At 38.5% G+C, this 18,025-nt stretch overlaps 1 protein-coding gene across 2 annotated transcripts in view; it reads left to right on the top strand.

The window, feature by feature from the left end:
• Nucleotides 1–1,720: 1,720 nt before the first annotated feature.
• The window catches only part of LOC103110099 (disheveled-associated activator of morphogenesis 1), a 58,334-nt gene continuing 42,029 nt past the window's right edge, over nt 1,721–18,025 (top strand). Inside the window, exons 1-11 of one of the 2 annotated variants that reach the window (XM_060174896.1) lie at nt 1,721–1,834; nt 3,911–4,244; nt 6,309–6,419; nt 6,533–6,636; nt 7,781–7,847; nt 8,073–8,190; nt 8,617–8,755; nt 9,014–9,072; nt 12,510–12,697; nt 13,630–13,926; nt 14,528–14,635. In XM_060174896.1, the coding sequence (XP_060030879.1) occupies nt 1,830–1,834; nt 3,911–4,244; nt 6,309–6,419; nt 6,533–6,636; nt 7,781–7,847; nt 8,073–8,190; nt 8,617–8,755; nt 9,014–9,072; nt 12,510–12,697; nt 13,630–13,926; nt 14,528–14,635 (1,530 nt within the window). In that variant the 5' untranslated portion in view covers nt 1,721–1,829. The remainder of the gene's footprint in view (nt 1,835–3,910; nt 4,245–6,308; nt 6,420–6,532; nt 6,637–7,780; nt 7,848–8,072; nt 8,191–8,616; nt 8,756–9,013; nt 9,073–12,509; nt 12,698–13,629; nt 13,927–14,527; nt 14,636–18,025) is intronic. The other variant, XM_060174897.1, reaches the window with a different exon arrangement.

Genomic DNA, 18,025 nt, shown 5'->3' with positions numbered 1-18,025 from the left:
AGGAATCTGTGAGGTGAAAAGTAGAAGTACATGGACATGAGACTAGGGGTACATCTAACACAAGTAGTTAATCATGGGGTGAAAGGAATGGAAAATACTTTTTTAAAAAAGCTATAAAACTTACCAACACCTACAACTTTTTTTTTTTCCTCCTCCAGGGTTATTGCTGGGCTCTGTGCCTGCACCATGAATCCACCGCTCCTGGAGGCCATTTTTTCCCCCCTTTTTGTTGCCCTTGTTGTAGCTTCGTTGTGGTTATTATTATTGCCCTTGTTGACGCAATTCGTTGTTGGATAGGACAGAGAGAAATGGAGAGAGGAGGGGAAGACAGAGAAGGGGAGAGAAAGATAGACACCTGCAGACCTGCTTCACCGCCTGTGAAGCGACTCCCCTGCAGGTGGGGAGCCGGGGCTCGAACCAGGATCCTTACGCCGGTCCCTGTGCTTTGCGCCACATGCGCTTAACCCACTGCGCCACCGCCCGACCCCCACCTACAACTTTTTAACATCATCTTAGATCTATTTCCTTAGAAAAATATTCATCAGAGCAAGATCCAAGATCCAAGCCTAGAGAATCAAAATTGCATAGAAATTAGTCAGAAACATAGCATTTTAGGTCTTATCCCAGACATACCAAACCAGAATTCATATTTTAACAAAACTATTAAACAATTTGTATCATAACAATGGTGGAAGGGATCTAGCAGATCCCTTGACAGGGAACATAATCAATCAATCAATCTCTCTCTCTCTCTCTCTCTCTCTGTTTCTCCTGACACACATACTCATTCACTCACTCCATGTCCTGATTTCCAAATGGTATTGAATAAATTCTAAAAGTTAAGCATTTATTCTGAGGAATTCTCCATTTTTTTCCTTAAAAAATAATGTGATATAAGAAATCATTATAGAGAGGGAAAAAAGGAGGGGGTGGGTTATGGAGATTGGGTGGTGGGAATTGTGTGGAGTTGTACCCCTCCTACCCTATGGTTTTGTTAATTAATCCTTTCTTAAATAAAAAAAAAAAAAAACACCAAGTAAAACTTAGACTGGTTTTGGTGTATTGCACCAAACCAAAGAATGCTGAGAAGGGAGAGTAAGAAAGGGAGCCAAAAGGCCTTTGGGATCCTAGTGCATGATGATGGAAAAAGGTCTAAATTAGGGATGAGAGTATTTTACAGACACTGTTCATATGGAGATAGGAAATTGTACTCACGTGTCAACAACTGTACTATAAAGCATGAGTCCCTCAATAAAATGATTAAAAAATAGCGATATAGTAAAGTAAAAAAGATTATCATTTTGATGAGTAGCAAGAGAGTGAGTTTGGGAAGATTATTGCCCTCCTCTACTTGAGAGTGTGTTAGTGGTATTACTTCTAGTTACAAAGATGTACTCAGCTACAGGTCCAGTCTTATTTCCACCAAATATAAATAGTAGTATCTTCATTACAGTGTAGTTTTAAGATAGTTATACAAATATTTGGATGACTTAATCTCATATGATTCATAAACATTCCTTGAAGCTTTGTTTAAAGTTTAAAAGAGCTAACTTTATAGAGATTGAAAGTTTGTATAATTCTTGATGCTTTTGCTTTACATTGTGGCTTGTAGTAGTAGTAAATCTTAGTCATTGATTAATTATTTATTTGCATTCAAAGTACTGGTAATCTGTGTACCTGTCTTCCATGACCATAATTGAAAAAGTATTTAAATAAATTACTTTACTTTCTTTTCATAGAGAAAATCTCTTCTGGCTTTAGAAAAGGAAGAGGAAGAAGAGAGAAATAAGACCATAGAGAGTTTGAAAACAGCACTAAGAACAAAACCGATGAGGTAAGTTTTTCCTGGGTCTCATGTACTATTTTTCATATGTGCTCTTCTCTCCTTCCTTTCTTTATCTTTTTCTTCTCCTGTAGTAGCCACACCTTTAGGAAATCTTACAATAAAAGCATGCTATTGAATCATGGAATATATTATATTAATCATGGAATATATATATAATGATTCCATGAATCATTAAAGAGATTTTCTTGAACTAGAAGTTATACTGACTATAACTAGAATGACTGAAATAAAAAGAGAGACCAGCAAATGTTGGTGAGGATGTGGAGAAAATAAAGTTCTTCATTCCTCAGTGTTCATCCCTAAGTGCTAGGAATGCAATTTCTCAAATTGCAGCCACTTTGAAAACAGTTGAGCAGTTCCTCAGAATTCTAAACATAATGTTGCCAGGTGACCCAACAATTCTACTAGATATATATATATACAAGAGTGATGAAGACCTAACTTCCAAGCAAGGTACATACTCATGTCCATGGCTACATAATTCACTGCAGTCAGCATATGAAAACAGTGCTAATTCTTTCAACTAGGTAGTAAATAAAATGTAATCTACCTGTTCGATGCACTGTCATTTGGCCATTAAAAAGAAAGAGAGATTTAGCTGAATTCCTTCTCATTCATTTCTTTCTCAACATGCATGTGCATAGAAAATACCTATGCAACTTTAAAAAAAGGAGGACCCTTTTCAATATTTCCATTTTATAAATAAAAAGAAAAAAGGACCATAAATTGTTTGATTCCACTTGTATAAAATATCCAGAAATCACCAGTCACTAAAGACAGAAAGATCAGTGATTGCTTGAGGTTGAAGAAAGAAGGAAATTTTCTTTTAAGGATTATTACAGTTTTTCTAAAATGAGATATAATAGATGCCTAACCATATGCATATATTAAAACACTGAATTATTCTGAAAGTGTGAATTTTATGGTATGTTAATTATATTTTAACGAAGCTAAAATTAAAAGGTTGGGTAATATTTTTGGCAGTAGTAGTTCATTTTCTCTCTAGTACCCAGCTTCTAGTGTGTGTTTCCTTCATACCTTCATTTTACATTAATGCCTCCAAAGTTCAGTGGAATGTTTGGTTGCTAACAGGTACATTTTATTAGCATAGATGCTATGAATAAAGCCAACTGTTTAACTTGTTTATATATCTGGATCATGTGGCTTGTTAAAATGGCTGAAAGCAAGTATGTCTTACTTTATTTGACTATAAAATGCTGCTTAGAAAATTGTACTAATTGGTCAAAACTACTGATCAGTTTCATAACAAATTTTTTTTAGCTTCTCTTGATTAGATTGATGTTTTTCTCTCTGTGGTCTGTATTATCAGGTGTTAATGGATACCCAAGACTAGATAAATTTGAAATTTCTGGAGCAATCAGATAAATCACTAGTACAAAAGGTGATGTTACTTCAGAACTTTTCAGAGGCCTTTACAGTTGTGCACTGTGAATTATTCTCATTGATAGACTTTGTAGTAAATGGTTCTATAAATATTAAAATTGATGTACAGTAGTAAAGCATTGCTTCATCTGTCTTATATTTTGGAATTGATGTTTCAAATCATATAAAAGAAGGGTTTTGCTATAAATAGCCTTTAAGATATAGATGTGAACTTAGTTGACAAGCGACTATTCTAGAATTTAAGGGTGCTTTTTGCTTTCATTGATCTGGGGAGACTGGGTCAGGGGGTCAACATATAAAAGAGCATTGGATCTGGGTGCTACAAGAACACAAGATCAACATAACATGACTTTAGCCCAAGATGACAGATGAATGCTGAGAATATCCTCTGATACCCTTATGGTTCTATGATCTGTTTAGTATACAGTCTATTCTTTGTATCAGTATCAGTTGATAAGTATTTACTTTAGAGATAATTTTATACTTCTGATCATTGAATCTGTGCCAGGAAATTGGAAAACTTCATCAATGTAAATATTTTGTCATTTTAGAAACTAGATCTCCCTTTCTCTTATTCCTCCTCTCCCCAACTTCTCCATTAGGGCTATTCAAAATTCAGAAGAGACTTAAGTCTGAGTCATTCTAACCTTCTTGTGACAGGTTTGTAACCAGATTCATTGACTTGGATGGCCTATCATGTATTCTGAACTTTTTAAAGACCATGGACTATGAGACCTCAGAGTCTCGAATACATACCTCTCTCATTGGATGTATAAAGGCGTTAATGAACAACTCTCAAGGTCGGGCTCATGTCCTGTCCCATTCTGAGAGTATTAATGTAATTGCTCAGAGTCTGAGCACAGAGAACATTAAAACAAAGGTGGCTGTGCTGGAAATCTTGGGCGCCGTGTGCCTGGTTCCCGGAGGCCACAAGAAGGTTCTACAGGCCATGCTGCATTATCAGAAGTATGCCAGTGAAAGAACCCGCTTTCAGGTGGGTGCCCATATGCCACTTTTTTCTTTATTTTTTTTTTATTAGTGATTTAATAATGATTGGCAAGATTGGGGGATAAGAGGGGTACAAGTCCATATAATTCCCACCATGAGTTCCATTGTCCCCTCCCCTCCATTGTAAGGTTCCCTATACTTTAACCTCTGGGAGTATGGACCAAAACTTTTTATGAGGTGCTGAATGTGGAAGGTCTGGCTTCTGTAATTGCATCTCCACTGGACCTGGGTGTTGAGAGGTTGATCCATATCCCCAGCCTGTTTCTGTCTTTCCCTGATGGGATAGGACTCTGGGGAGGTGGGGTTACAAAACACATTGGTGAGGTCATCTGCCCAGAGAAGTCAGGTTGGTGTCATGGTAGCATCTGCAACTTGGTGGCTGAAAAAAAACATTAAGATATAAAGCAGAACAAATTGTTTAATAGTCAGGAGCCTAAAGCTAAGAATATAACAGATGAGATTTGGGATCTTCATGTTGGAAGAATCTAGGAAGTCTATATTTTTAAGTGTTCTTTTCTTTTTTTTAATATTTATTTATTCCCTTTTGTTGTCCTTGTTATTTTATTGTTGTAGTTATTATTGTTGTCATCATTGTGGATAGGACAGAGAGAAATGGAGAGAGGAGGTGAGGACAGAGAAGGGGAGAGAAAGACACCTTGCTTGTGAAGTGACCCCCCTGCAGGTGGGGAGCCGGGGGCTCAAACCGGGATCCTTACGCCGGGCCTTGCGCTTTGCGCCACCTGCGCTTAACCCACTGGGCTACTGCCCAACTTCCAGGAAGTCTATTTTAGGTATATTCCATGGGGCCCATAACTTTACTATTTTTTTATTGAGTCTGACAGCTAACATGCAGGTGGGCTAAAATTTTTGTCTGGAAAGATAGTGTCAGAGTTGGGAATAGGACTAGAAAGCTGGATCAGGGCAGAAGAGTAGCTCCCAAATATGGGAAATGTATAAATACCGTTAAATGTAAACCCCGTTGATCTGACTTAGGGACTATATCTATTCATATTTAGCACAGAAGTCTGTTACCTCTGCCTCCCTGTCAGTCTGAGCTCACATTCCATGGTCACAGCTAGGAACATTCTAGGTTGCTCTTCTTTCAGGACCAGTCTTCCTCAAGTGGCAGAGTGTGTTGACCCAGCTTCTGTTCAGAGATTGGGGCAGTTTCTACCATTGCTGTTCTACATTTGAGGGCAAGGTCTTGTAGAGGTCCATAAGAGGGTTTATGATGTTGTTCCTGATCATATGCCACTTTTTTCATCTCTTCTGACAAATGCTTTCTCAGCCTGAAGAGGAAACATAACTTGAGATTTCTTGGGCATTTCTTGAGATTTCTTGAGCATTACTGATTCTTTAAATTGAAACATTTCCTCCATTTTATGTTTATGCAGGATATACTTTCTGTAATTGTTCCAGCTGAGACTTTAGGTATATTGAAATTAAAAATTGGGCTTTACTCACTATACATTATAGACCACATCATTTTGAAGCCACCAAATGTGGTGCTCCCTGACATTAGGAACAGTGCAAACATTGAAAATATGTGACTGGGGGCTGGGAGGTGGAGCACCTGGTTGAGTGCACATGTTACAATGCGCAAGGACCCAAGTTCAAGCCCCTGGTTCCCATTTTCAGGGGGAAAGCTTCACAAGTGGTGAAGCAGTGCTACAGGTGTCTTTCTCTCTCCCTTTCTATCTTCCCCATCTTCTCAATTTCTGGCTCTCTCATCAAATTAAAAAAAAATACAATAAACAAAAATTTTTAAAAGTATATGACTGCATTTATACTCAGATTTTAAAAAGCAAGCAGGATTGACAAGGCATAGTGTTTTGTACTTTGAATACCTGTATCATGTGAAAATACATGATAGAAGATCTTTGGACAAAGAGTCTTTAGGACATCTTAAGGGAGAAAGGGCAACTTTCTAAGTATCAAAGTAATATGACTAATGTAAATTTTTTAAAAATCTGAATGGAAAAAAATTATTAAAGCAATGTAAGATTTATAGTGACCCAGTTTTTTGTTTTAATATCTGTATCCTTGATAGACATTAATAAATGACTTGGACAAAAGCACAGGGCGGTATCGAGATGAAGTGAGTCTCAAGACTGCCATCATGTCCTTCATCAATGCTGTGTTAAGCCAGGGCGCAGGAGTGGTAAGAGCCTTCCACAACACAATTGAAATCGTACATTATTAAAGAACGATTTTTTAAATGTTACTGGTAATGTGTTCTAAAAAACATAAATTGTATCACCCCTTTGCTTTTAGGAAAGTTTGGACTTTAGACTTCATCTTCGCTATGAATTTCTGATGTTAGGAATTCAACCTGTCATAGATAAGTTAAGAGAACATGAAAATTCAACACTAGATCGGTAAGTCATGTTTTGATCTGAGAAAGCTCATGCTTGGTTCCATGTAAGATTACTGTCTGTGGCCTGTCCATAAATGAAAGGAGCTTGCACCAGAATGTTAGTTTGTATAAGGATACCTTTATAACAAAAAACTTTTTGCATGAAAGTAGCAGCATACTGTGTAGAGAATCTAAAATGGGATTTTGGATGTTCAATCTTCACTGATAACCTAGTCCTGCCTGTTACTTGCCTTATATTCTGGTTAAATTGCTCGGTTTTTAGAACCTTACTACTTTTATACCTTCAAGAAATTATGCTGTGCTGCCACTATTGCTCTCGTTGATGTGATGATGATCACAACTATTTTTAGGAGTACTATGAAAGTTGATTATAAAATAGAGTAAATTACTTGGCAGTCCTGTGAATGTTCATTTCCACCTTCCTATTCTTGTATTTATAGCTGCTATTGTTTTACTATTTCCAGTGTAACCTTCTAGCTCTCAGATCTTTCCTTCTACCACCATTTTCCCTCATTTATGCACTGCAGTATATTTTCCTTTTATATTCTATGAATGAACCAAAATATTCTTTTTATACTTGCTATCTCCTGTGCAGTAGGAGATCTTTCCAGATACACAAATTGCTTGTTCCCTTGTTCCCTAAAGAAAGAAAATTCCAATCATATACATTATTCATCTCACCTCCCATCTTTATCTACCCCTTTACCTTGATGTATTTGTCTCCATAGATGTTATTATCAGTGTCTAACGTATTAAGGATTCAACAAACATTTGAATGATCGACATGAATATTTTTTGTGTGATCTTAATCTCAGCAATGAGTCAAGTGTAGATATGTTGGGGTTTTTTTTTCCATAGAGGTTGTCTGTGGACAAGTTTGGCTTTGACTTTGATAAAAATCTACTGATTGTCTGCTTTATGAAAAGCATCCAATCTTACGATTTTATCTCTTACTGTGATCTCATTTTAGTCAACTGTCATTTTTTCTTAAAATACATATCACTGATCAAAAGCACTTAATTTTTGTTATCTTGCTTTTTTTAGTGATATCTCTGAAAATTTAGGAAAGGCTTTGGTATTAATGTTCTAATTCCTAATGCTTATAGAGTGTTCTACTTCTAATGGAATTCTAAATTGTCTTTCAGGCATTTAGATTTTTTTGAAATGCTCCGAAATGAAGATGAACTAGAATTTGCCAAAAGATTTGAACTGGTATGTGTATTTATAGTTCTTTTGATTTAACTTATGAGCTCATGGAATTACCCCCATTGCAATGTTTATCACAAAGTTAACATGAACCATTGTCTCTTAAGCAAAATCGGTTCCCCTACCTAAGGGATAGAACTAGTTTTTGTTTGTCTTGGATTTGCTTAGTATACATTGTGGGGATTGAGAACTTTGGATGTTTGACTTAGATATCTTTTTCATATGAAATAGGTTCACATAGACACAAAAAGTGCAACTCAGATGTTTGAGCTGACCAGGAAGAGACTGACTCATAGTGAAGCTTATCCTCACTTCATGTCCATCTTGCACCACTGCCTACAAATGCCTTGTGAGTATATTTGTGAGCTACATGTTTCTGAATATTTAAACATTGTCCAAAAGGCTTGGTCTTCCAAACAGTGTTCATTAGGTTGGATACACACTAGAGATTCCAAAACTTGGTTTATGAAAGTCCATTGTATCTCAACACAGTTGAAGAGTGTTGTGAATTTCTCAAAAAAAAAAAAAAATTATGACTTGCTTTGATTTTTAAAATAAACATATGGCTCAAAAACATATTTAGAATGGAGCTGAAAGTACTTCTCAGTCCAATAAATGATCATTGCATGCCAGAGTTCCAGAAACTTTGGGAAGTGCTGGTGTAGATGTTGTAAACATCTCTCATTATGTAGCTCTGGTGGGTGACCACTATTGAAGAATATTTGTCCTAACTTTGAGATAACTGGAACTTTTTTCTGTCTTTTTTTTTTTTAAGACAAGAGAAGTGGCAACACCGTTCAGTACTGGCTGCTACTAGATAGAATTATACAGCAAATAGTTATCCAGAATGACAAAGGACAAGACCCTGACTCCACACCTTTGGAAAACTTTAATATTAAGAATGTTGTACGAATGTAAGTTTTTTTATTTTACTGCCCTGTGAGATGATAGTGACAGTTACTATATCCTACTTCAAAACAGAAATTGGGAAAATTATGGTCAGATAGTTCCTGTATGCAAACATATCGTATATCTAAGTAATAGCTGGGCTCAAATGGGTTGCAAGCGTGGGAAGGACTTTATGAGCAAGCCACTATTTTTGTAATGGAAGAGCATGTGTTTAGCAGTGAGAATTTTTTTTTTTAATGAATGCTTCTTTAACTTTTATACAGGTTGGTTAATGAAAATGAAGTTAAGCAGTGGAAAGAGCAAGCAGAAAAAATGAGAAAAGGTAAATGACCCTAAGAGAAGAGACTGTATTATTGGCTATTAGGCAATTTTACTTTATGTGTATTTTAGAAATTTGCAGTAAAATGTCTTCTTTTAACTTTAGTGCATTAAACTGCACCACCACCACTACCACATGTCTTAGAGCAATTTGCTCTTTTCTGTGAATCCAAGTACTTCAGTTGTCATACTGTCTGCCAAATATGTTATCCTTGTATTATACAGTTGTGTAAAAGCTTTTGGAAAACAGTGTAATATTTGCCATTCAGTCTTCATTAATTCAGCTTTTCTTAACTGCCAGACATGCCATTATGTAGCTGCTCTTTGAAGCACACTTAATTTTAAGAAATGTAGTGAGACACAAGGAACTGCCCAGAATCTTAAAGTAGAATACTGCCGCTTGGTTTCATCTGCTCTAGTGTTTACATAATCTCATTTCATACCAGTTACAAAAGAAGAAGTCATATAGATAACTCATTAACCATTGTAGATATGTATCAGAAACATTAACAGACCATCTACTGGTGAGTATTTGACTATGTCTTTGATATTAACACTCAGCATCAAATGTGCCCATTACTGTATCAGCCCCTCACAGAAAGATATGACTCTTGCCCCCACCACCTCCCAAATATTAGTAAATTAATGTTGGTCCTCTTCATAAAACATGTGTGATCTTCCCAGCCACTATTCTTTGACTATGCTGATCAAGTAGCTTTCTTTTCCCTGTCTAAGTTATCACTCACAGCCAGTAAAATATAGTAGCACTCACCCCAATAATTAGTGTGTTTAAAAGATGGTCTGAAAGATGCCAAATCATTTTCTTCCCTCTCATCACATTTATCCTTTCCCACTGAGCAGAAAAGTAGGCCACCACTGATGCCAAGAAATAGTAAATAGGAATGTTACAAGTTCCTTGTATGAATTCTGATTGCTCTCAAATAACTGAGGTCATAGAGGACTTTATAAGTACATTCCAGAATCTACTAGAGAAAGAATAGGAACATTGGCTAAAATTTAGGGTAAAGAAAGATTATACCAAGGACAAAATAATCAATAGATTTTATTTGAAGGATCCACACTACAACATTGACAAAGGTTGGTGTGTGCAGGTTGAGAAGAATAGTCAAGACATTACACATTGAGGTCATTTACTGTATATTTACTGAATGCCTATCTGTGTCAGACACTATTGGGCTCTGGGTCTGTGTCCCAATTGTCCATTACTATATAGTAGGCTCATCCCAGTCTCTTTCTCTTCCAAACTCCTTCTCAATAAAGTGAAGTATTTTTTGTCTGCTAGTATTGTTTTGGTACAAGGAGTTGAACTCTGTACCTCCTACATGTGAAGCATGTGTTTTACCACTGAGCTACGTCTTTGACCCCTGTAATGTGTATATTAAACTTAACTCACAAGTTTGTCATGAAGATTACACACAAAAAATTATAAACACAAAAGACAATTTAACAGTGTCTGGCATATATGTGTTACACAATAAGTGACAGCAAGAGTTAAAGGACTCAGATAATTAAGGTAGAAAAGGAGAAAATGGCCAAAGCTAGTGAGATGAACACACTGATTTAAAATGAGGTCATGGGTAAAATGTAAAAGAGGAGTGGTTGTAAATAAAATTATTTTCTAGGAGCTTCAAGTAGCTTCCTGTTGTGTTAAAAGTGTATGTGTTTATTGGTCAGGGGGTAGAAGCAATGAAGAGGCAGAAAATTTTGTGGAATGGTAAAGAGTATTTGGCGATAACTCTGTTTAGTATAGCACAGCTAGTAAGTACTTAATAAAAGCTCAGTAGGGCAGTGGTAAATGAATGTCATCTAGTTGTTTGTTTGCTTGGTTGGTTTGTTTTCTCACAGTACTGCTCAGCTCTGGCTTATGGTGGTATGGGGGACTGAACCTGGGACCTCTCAGAGCCTCAGGCATGAAACTCTGTTAGCATGGTCTTTATGCTTTCTCCCCCACTGAATGCCATTTGTGAAGAGAATCCTTACATTGGAACTTCTCAAACTTGGCATTCTGTCAGAATTTTCAAAGGAGCATTTGAAAACCACAGATGCCTATGCTCTGCCTCTGACCTACAGAGTAGACTCCCTGGAATGGGATCCGGATGTCCTGAAATGCTAAATCTCTCAGGTCCTCTCTGAATCTTGGCGAGACTTATTAAAGGCTGATGACTGGTTATAGGAAGTCAAGTCTTATAGTTGTCAAAGAGGCATTTAATGGAGATAGAAGAAGGAAAATAGGGTACAGTGAAGTCGATTTGAAGGAGTCGGAAAAGCAATGCTCCGAGTGGTAGTTGTGAGTTAACAGCTATCTTAACTCCAAGTCTGGGGAAGTCTACAGGTTTTATTGGCTTGAACCATTCTCTGCAAACTGGGATTTTGGAGGACACAGAAGAGACAAAGAGACAGGGAAAGCAAGAATTACCAAAGTCAGAACTAGAAACCAGCTCTCATAGCTCTGCCCCAGTGGGTTATATCTCTAGTGGCTTTTTTTTTTTTTTCATGTAAAATGAATAGGAATTGGGGCCAAATATTTGAAATAAAAACCTGCAGCCTAAACTTTTTTATTAGGTTTCTTTTCCAAAGCTCATCACTCCTGTCAGTGCTAGAGTCAGCGGGCTTATTGGCAATGTAAATAAGCATTGTGCTAAATTGGCTGCCTTGTTCCATTACAGCCAGCTTGAGGAAGTCAGTAAAACTACAGCCGAGAGCTAATATTTTTTCCCCATACTATGGTGACTCTCAAGCCCAGCCAGTACAGCTGCCCTTAAGATATTAAATGCTGAGATGATAACATTTGCTTTTACAAGTTTAATAATTGTGAGCTGGGAGCCAAAAATACTTCAGGTCCAATAGCCTTCTGAGGAGGAATGAGAGATGTTAACTGTGTTGAGACAAATGCTGGAACAGGCACCAACACTTTCTTATAATTCAGAAATCTTCCTTCCATCCCTCTTGCTCCTCAGACATGGGTCTGCAAGTCTAGCAAATGAAAAACCTAGTTTCTCTCATTCACATTTCTGATTTGTGAGAAAGAAGCTCCTATATATATATATATACACACACACACACATTTTTTTTTCTTGTGTGGCTAGAGGGCCATTTCTATGACAGGATTTAGTGAAACACCAACTAGCACCATTCTCCTCCACAGATAGCTGCTCACACTTACATTCTACTTTTGCAACTGTGAACCCAGGGTTTTCTCTACAGTCTTCTGTAAAATAGCAAAGTTGTTCAACTGGAGCCCACTGCAAACACTTGAACTGAACACTTCAGAGCCTGCCAGTTGCTTTCTTTGATGGTACAGAGAAAAAATGCTTAGTTCAAAAAAAGCATCATACTCCCCCTTGGGTAATTTTTTTTTTTAAAGAAAATGTTTCCGCATTGGTGAGACCCTGTTTTCATATCCAATTGTTTTGTGTGCAGAGCACAATGAATTACAGCAGAAATTGGAGAAGAAAGAGCGAGAATGTGATGCCAAGACCCAAGAGAAGGAGGAGATGATGCAGACCTTAAATAAAATGAAAGAGAAACTTGAAAAGGAGACCACTGAGCATAAGCAAGTCAAGCAGCAGGTGGCAGATCTCACAGCACAGCTCCATGAACTCAATAGGGTGAGAATCCAGGGCCATGCTGGGTCTGCCCCCTGCCCGCCCCCAACACACACCACAACCAGCACCACCTTCTGAGTGCTCTATCAAGGACTCACTTCCCTCAGAGCCTCTCATCCTTAAGTAGACAAGTTATGTCTGGGCAAATAAAACCTGAATCAATTCATAATTTATCACAGTGGTTATGAGACCTGCTTCCTGGATGTACCATAGTTCAGGGAGTAATGACAGTGGGGGTTGGGGAGGTGGCATGCATTTTTAAGTACAACTCCAGTAAGAGCAAAGGAAATCACCTTAGCTTCTGTACATGGCCTGGTCACATAAAACTAAATTATAGGATGATGGCACAAGAAACAAAAGCAATCGAACATTTTTTGCCAAAAAGCACACGAGTGCCATACAAGGGCTGACTCAACAGAGTTCATGAAGACCCTTAAAAACTCCACTTAGGGAGTCAGGCAATAGTGCAGCAGGTTAAGCACACGTGGTGTGAAGCACAAGGACCGGAGTATGGATCCCTGTTCGAGCCCAGGGCTCCCCACCTGCAGGTAGTTGCTTCACAGGTGGTGAGGCAGATCTGTAGGTGTCTGTCTTTCTCTCCCCCTGTCTGTCTTCCCCTCCTCTCTCAATTTCTCTGTATCCTATCCAATGACAGCAATGGCAACAACAGTAATAATAACCACAACAATGATAGAATAACAAGCGCAACAAAGGGGGAAAAAATGGTCACCAGGAGCAGTGGATTTGTGGTGCAGGCACCGAGCCCTGGCAATAACCCTGGAGGAAAAAAAAACCCTCCACTTAACTTAGGTCCCTTTAAACCCACGTCCTTAGAGACATAAATTTCTCTACAATTCATATTTTAGGCCAAGTTTCAGTCTCTCAAAATTACCCAATGACTTCTTGCATTGATACTCTTCTTTTTATCTTTTCAGAGAGCCGTCTGTGCTTCAGTCCCAGGTGGGCCCTCACCTGGAGCCCCAGGAGCACCTTTTCCTTCCTCTCTGCCAGGTTCTCTTCTTCCTCCACCACCACCACCTCTTTCAGATGGAATGATTCCTCCTCCACCCCCACCTCTCCCTCCTGGTGGGCCTCCACCTCCTCCAGGGCCTCCTCCTTTAGGGGGAATCCTGCCACCCCCTGGGGCTCCACTGGGCCTGGCACTCAAGAAGAAAAACATTCCTCAGCCCACAAATGCCCTGAAATCCTTCAACTGGTCTAAGCTGCCTGAGGTAAGCCATTAGTTCCAACTTTCCCTCTAATGGATGGCATTAGCAGCTCTATGTGCTGTTGCTGAAAGGGGAAACAGCCTGGCTGTCAAATGATTTCATTTTCTGCTTTGGACTCTGGGTTCTCACCAACTCAGATATATAAGTGATAAAGCTTCTGAAATAAATGGCACATTGTGTGAAACCAGATCACTTGGAGCATCTGGTAGAATGAAAAAGTTGGGACAGTAGCACTTAAAAAAAGAGAGAGAGAAAGAAAGTTTATTTTTTCTGGGGAGTCAGGTGGTAGTGCAGCAGGTTAAGTGCACATGGCACAAAGCGCAAGGACACTCATAAGGATCCCAGTTCAAGCCCCCAGCTCCCCACCTGCAGAAGAATCACTTCACAGTTGGTGAAGCAGGTCTGCAGGTGTCTGTCTTTCTCTCCCCCTCTCTATCTTCCCCTCCTCTCTCCATTTCTCTCTGTCCTATCCAACAATGACAGCATCAATAACAACAACAATAAAACAACAAGGGTAGCAAAAGGGAATAAATAAATAAGAAAGTTTATTTTTCCATGTGTGTTTAAAACTAAAATATCACATTTATTAACTTGGTGCTTGCAGAACAAGCTGGAAGGAACTGTATGGACCGAAATTGATGATACAAAAGTCTTTAAAATTCTAGATCTTGAAGACTTGGAAAGAACTTTCTCTGCCTACCAAAGACAGCAGGTAACAACACGTGTGCCCTCAAGATAATTGATTTTAAAAGGGAGAAGGGAAGCATTTTATTAAAATCATATCCTGTGCATGATCCCTGAGCCATCTACCATAGCCATAACCTTGGTGTGATGGGCAACTCAGTTCTAGATTGTTTGGCACATGTTGTACTCATACTTAAACAGCATGGTATATGTCCTTATGTCTGTCCAAGTGCTTGTCAGTGCGTGTTTGTGTGTACACAGTGGAAAGTGTATAAGCCTCTTGTTAGGATTCTTCATATCCTAATGTGTATCCAAGACTTGGTCTCCATTGATAAGACTGACTGGTGGATATTATTATGGTGCTTTCTCAAAATGGGTCATCAGAAGAAAATACCACTAGAAGACTTAACTTCCTTGTCATTTCCCCATGTTTGTTTTTGAAGTCATTTGAGTTTCTCTCACTTAAAATGCATACCTATATTATCAACAGGCTCTTTTTTATATTTATAAAAAGGAAACAATGACAAAACCATAGGATAAGAGGGATACAACTCCACACAGTTCCCACCGCCAGAACTCCATATCCCATCCCCTCCCTTGATAGCTTTCCTATGCTTAAATCAACAGGTTCTTATCAAAGGTGGACTGCCTTTTGAAATAGTGACCTTTAGAATTATGGGACTGCTAAATAGCAGTTAGCTAGACTGTAGATAGAAGCTTTTATTTAATGTTACGAACATAATAGACCCAGAAGTGGGACAGCGATGGCTGAACAACTTTGGAAATGGCAGTGCCACAGACAGGATCAGAGAAGATTCTGACAAGAAGTCATAGCTGTCACTGTTCTTGTGATAGTATCCAAGAAACACAGTTTGGTGTTTTCTAGCTGTTGGCATTAACATAGCTAAGTGGTCATTATCATGCTATGTGCCCTAGGCACATGTATGTGGTACAATGCATTCCTCAGATGATATCACAGCAGAGCTACTTCAGAGGGGGCCAGAAGAAGTCACAGCAAAGTGGCCTTGTACAGAATTACAGAATACCTAGGGAAAGATTAAGTGGAGTCCCAGCTAGTCAAAGACCTGGAATGATGAATATGAAGAGAGAGTTTGGGATTTTTGTTTGTTTCATTTTTTCCTTTTTCTTTTTTGTCATCAGGATTATTGCTGAGGTTGAGTGCACTATGAATCCAGCACTCCCAGAAGCCTTTTTTTTTTTTTTTTCTGTTTTTATTGGATTGAGCAGAAAGAAATTTAGAGGATGGAGAGAGAAAAAGAGACACTTGCAAAGCTGTTTCATCACTTATGAAGTCTCCCCTCCCTGCATGCTGGGCTCCAACCTAGGTCCTGTGCATGGTAACATACGTATGTTAAGCCAGTGCTCCATCACCAGCCCCCAGAAGAAAGATTCTTAAATATGAGCATGGAAGAGAAATATAAAGGGAACATAATGTGTCTTAAACAGGAACACATGCATGCCAGAACTCTACACAGGGACTTTCTCTGGGCTACACTGGGAAGCCTTTAACTCCCTTATGAATCATGCCCAGGGCAAAGCATCCTTAGACAGGCTACAGATTCCTAGTCTGCCTGAGTTTGGCCTGCTTCCCAAGAAAGTGTATCTCAGAACAGAAGTGCTAAGCTTCAAGAGAAAAGATGATCTGAACCTGAGGAAGAAGCAAAAGTTGAAGGCTTTTCATTTTCAAAATGGACTTTGATGCATCTGAAATTGAAAAGTGAATGTATTTTGTCCAGAATATTGGCCAGAATGTTTTAAGAGAGGGGAAAACTCCTTTTCAGTAAGTACATTTCATGCTATTTTAGTAAAGTACAAAAATAGGGTAAAGAGGGTAGTCTGACCTGGCAGCATGAACCCCAAAATGGGTACCTTCAGCCAGGGCTTCCCAAAAGTTTGGAGACTAACTCATATAATGGTACACACATCCAATAAATGAAAATGAAGACAAAGAAGATAAAGCATCTTCTAGTAGAAAGCAAGACACTAGGGGCCAGACAGTGGCACACCTGGTTAAGTAGACATGTTACTATATGCAAAGACTCGGGTTCAAATATATGTGGTACAGTGCATTCCTCAGAGGACATCATATTGGAGCCACTTTAGAAGAGACCAAAAGTGACAGCAAAGTAGCCTGCTAAAGAGAATTACAGACTAACGAGGGAAAGTTAAGGAGGATTCCCAGCTAGTCAGTGTCCTGGAATGGTGAATAGTGAGTCCCAGAATATAGGAAAAGGGGTTCTTAAGGATTCCCACTCCTCACCTGCAGGGGGAAGCTTCATGAGTGGTGAAGCAGTGTTACAGGTGTGTCTCTCTGTCTCTTTCTGTCCCTCTCTGTCTGCCATCCCTCTCAATTTCTGTCTGTCCTATTCAATTAAATAAATTTTAAAGATCTTTAAAATATATATATAGAAACAAAGACATCTATTGTTTTGAGGACAGAGTGTTTAGAAACTTCATACAACTGGTAACTCAGACCAAACTCATTCCTCATTGACCACAACGGGTCTTTTCTCTCTCCTGTCCCAGAAGATGTCATCCTGACCTTGGTATGAAGCTTCAAACACTTTTGAAATTTTCCTTTTGGATTCAAATAGTCTTCTGGCCTCGTTATATGTCCCATTGATTTCCAACTTGAGTTTCAGTATAATATTGGTTCCTTCTGGTTGCCTTAGATAAAGGTTTGGAAACTTAAGAAAAGTAAATGAAAGGAAGGGGAAACAGTAGTTACTGCAAATGATGCTATTCAAGTCTGAGCATGTGGGTTACATATTATGAAGGCAGGTGGTTAAAAGACCCAAGTTTACGAGGCTCATAATTAACTGGCTTTCAGCAGAAGGTGCATAAGGATGCTGCCAATATGCTCTGGGACAAATATGTGGACAGTTCTCAAGAGCTCTGAGACACAGGGTTGCAGAAGGCCCAGTAATTGGGTAATTGTCTCCTAGCAACCAATCGCTATTTAAATAATCAGTAGTCATTCCAGACAGAATAGACCAGAATGTTTCATCTGTACTTAAAACTAAATATACTGGTAAGTAGAGTCATTGGCAGCATTTTCAGTAACACTTTCTGAAGAAAACTTTCAACACACCTGTTCAATTTGAATCAAGTATGTTTTCCCTCTTGGTGCAAGAATTTGATGTGAGAATTTTTAACCACAAATATATTCCCCACAAGAAAAGTAATTTAAATTTACTGAATATTAAGAACATCAAAATATACTTACATTCTTGTGGTAATATGCAGGGCAGAGTGAAGGAAAGAGAGTACCTGTCATTGGATGTCCCCTCATCATATAATTAATAATAACATCAGAGACCTGTGTGTTTTCACTTTACTATTTACTGTGTACTATCACTCTCAAACTGTTCTCTTTTCCACTCCCAAATGAATACTA

This window comes from Erinaceus europaeus, chromosome 16 (genome assembly GCF_950295315.1).
Source record: "Erinaceus europaeus chromosome 16, mEriEur2.1, whole genome shotgun sequence".
In the NCBI taxonomy this organism is placed as follows: Eukaryota; Metazoa; Chordata; class Mammalia; order Eulipotyphla; family Erinaceidae; genus Erinaceus; species Erinaceus europaeus.
This window is presented reverse-complemented; position numbering and strand designations above follow the sequence as displayed.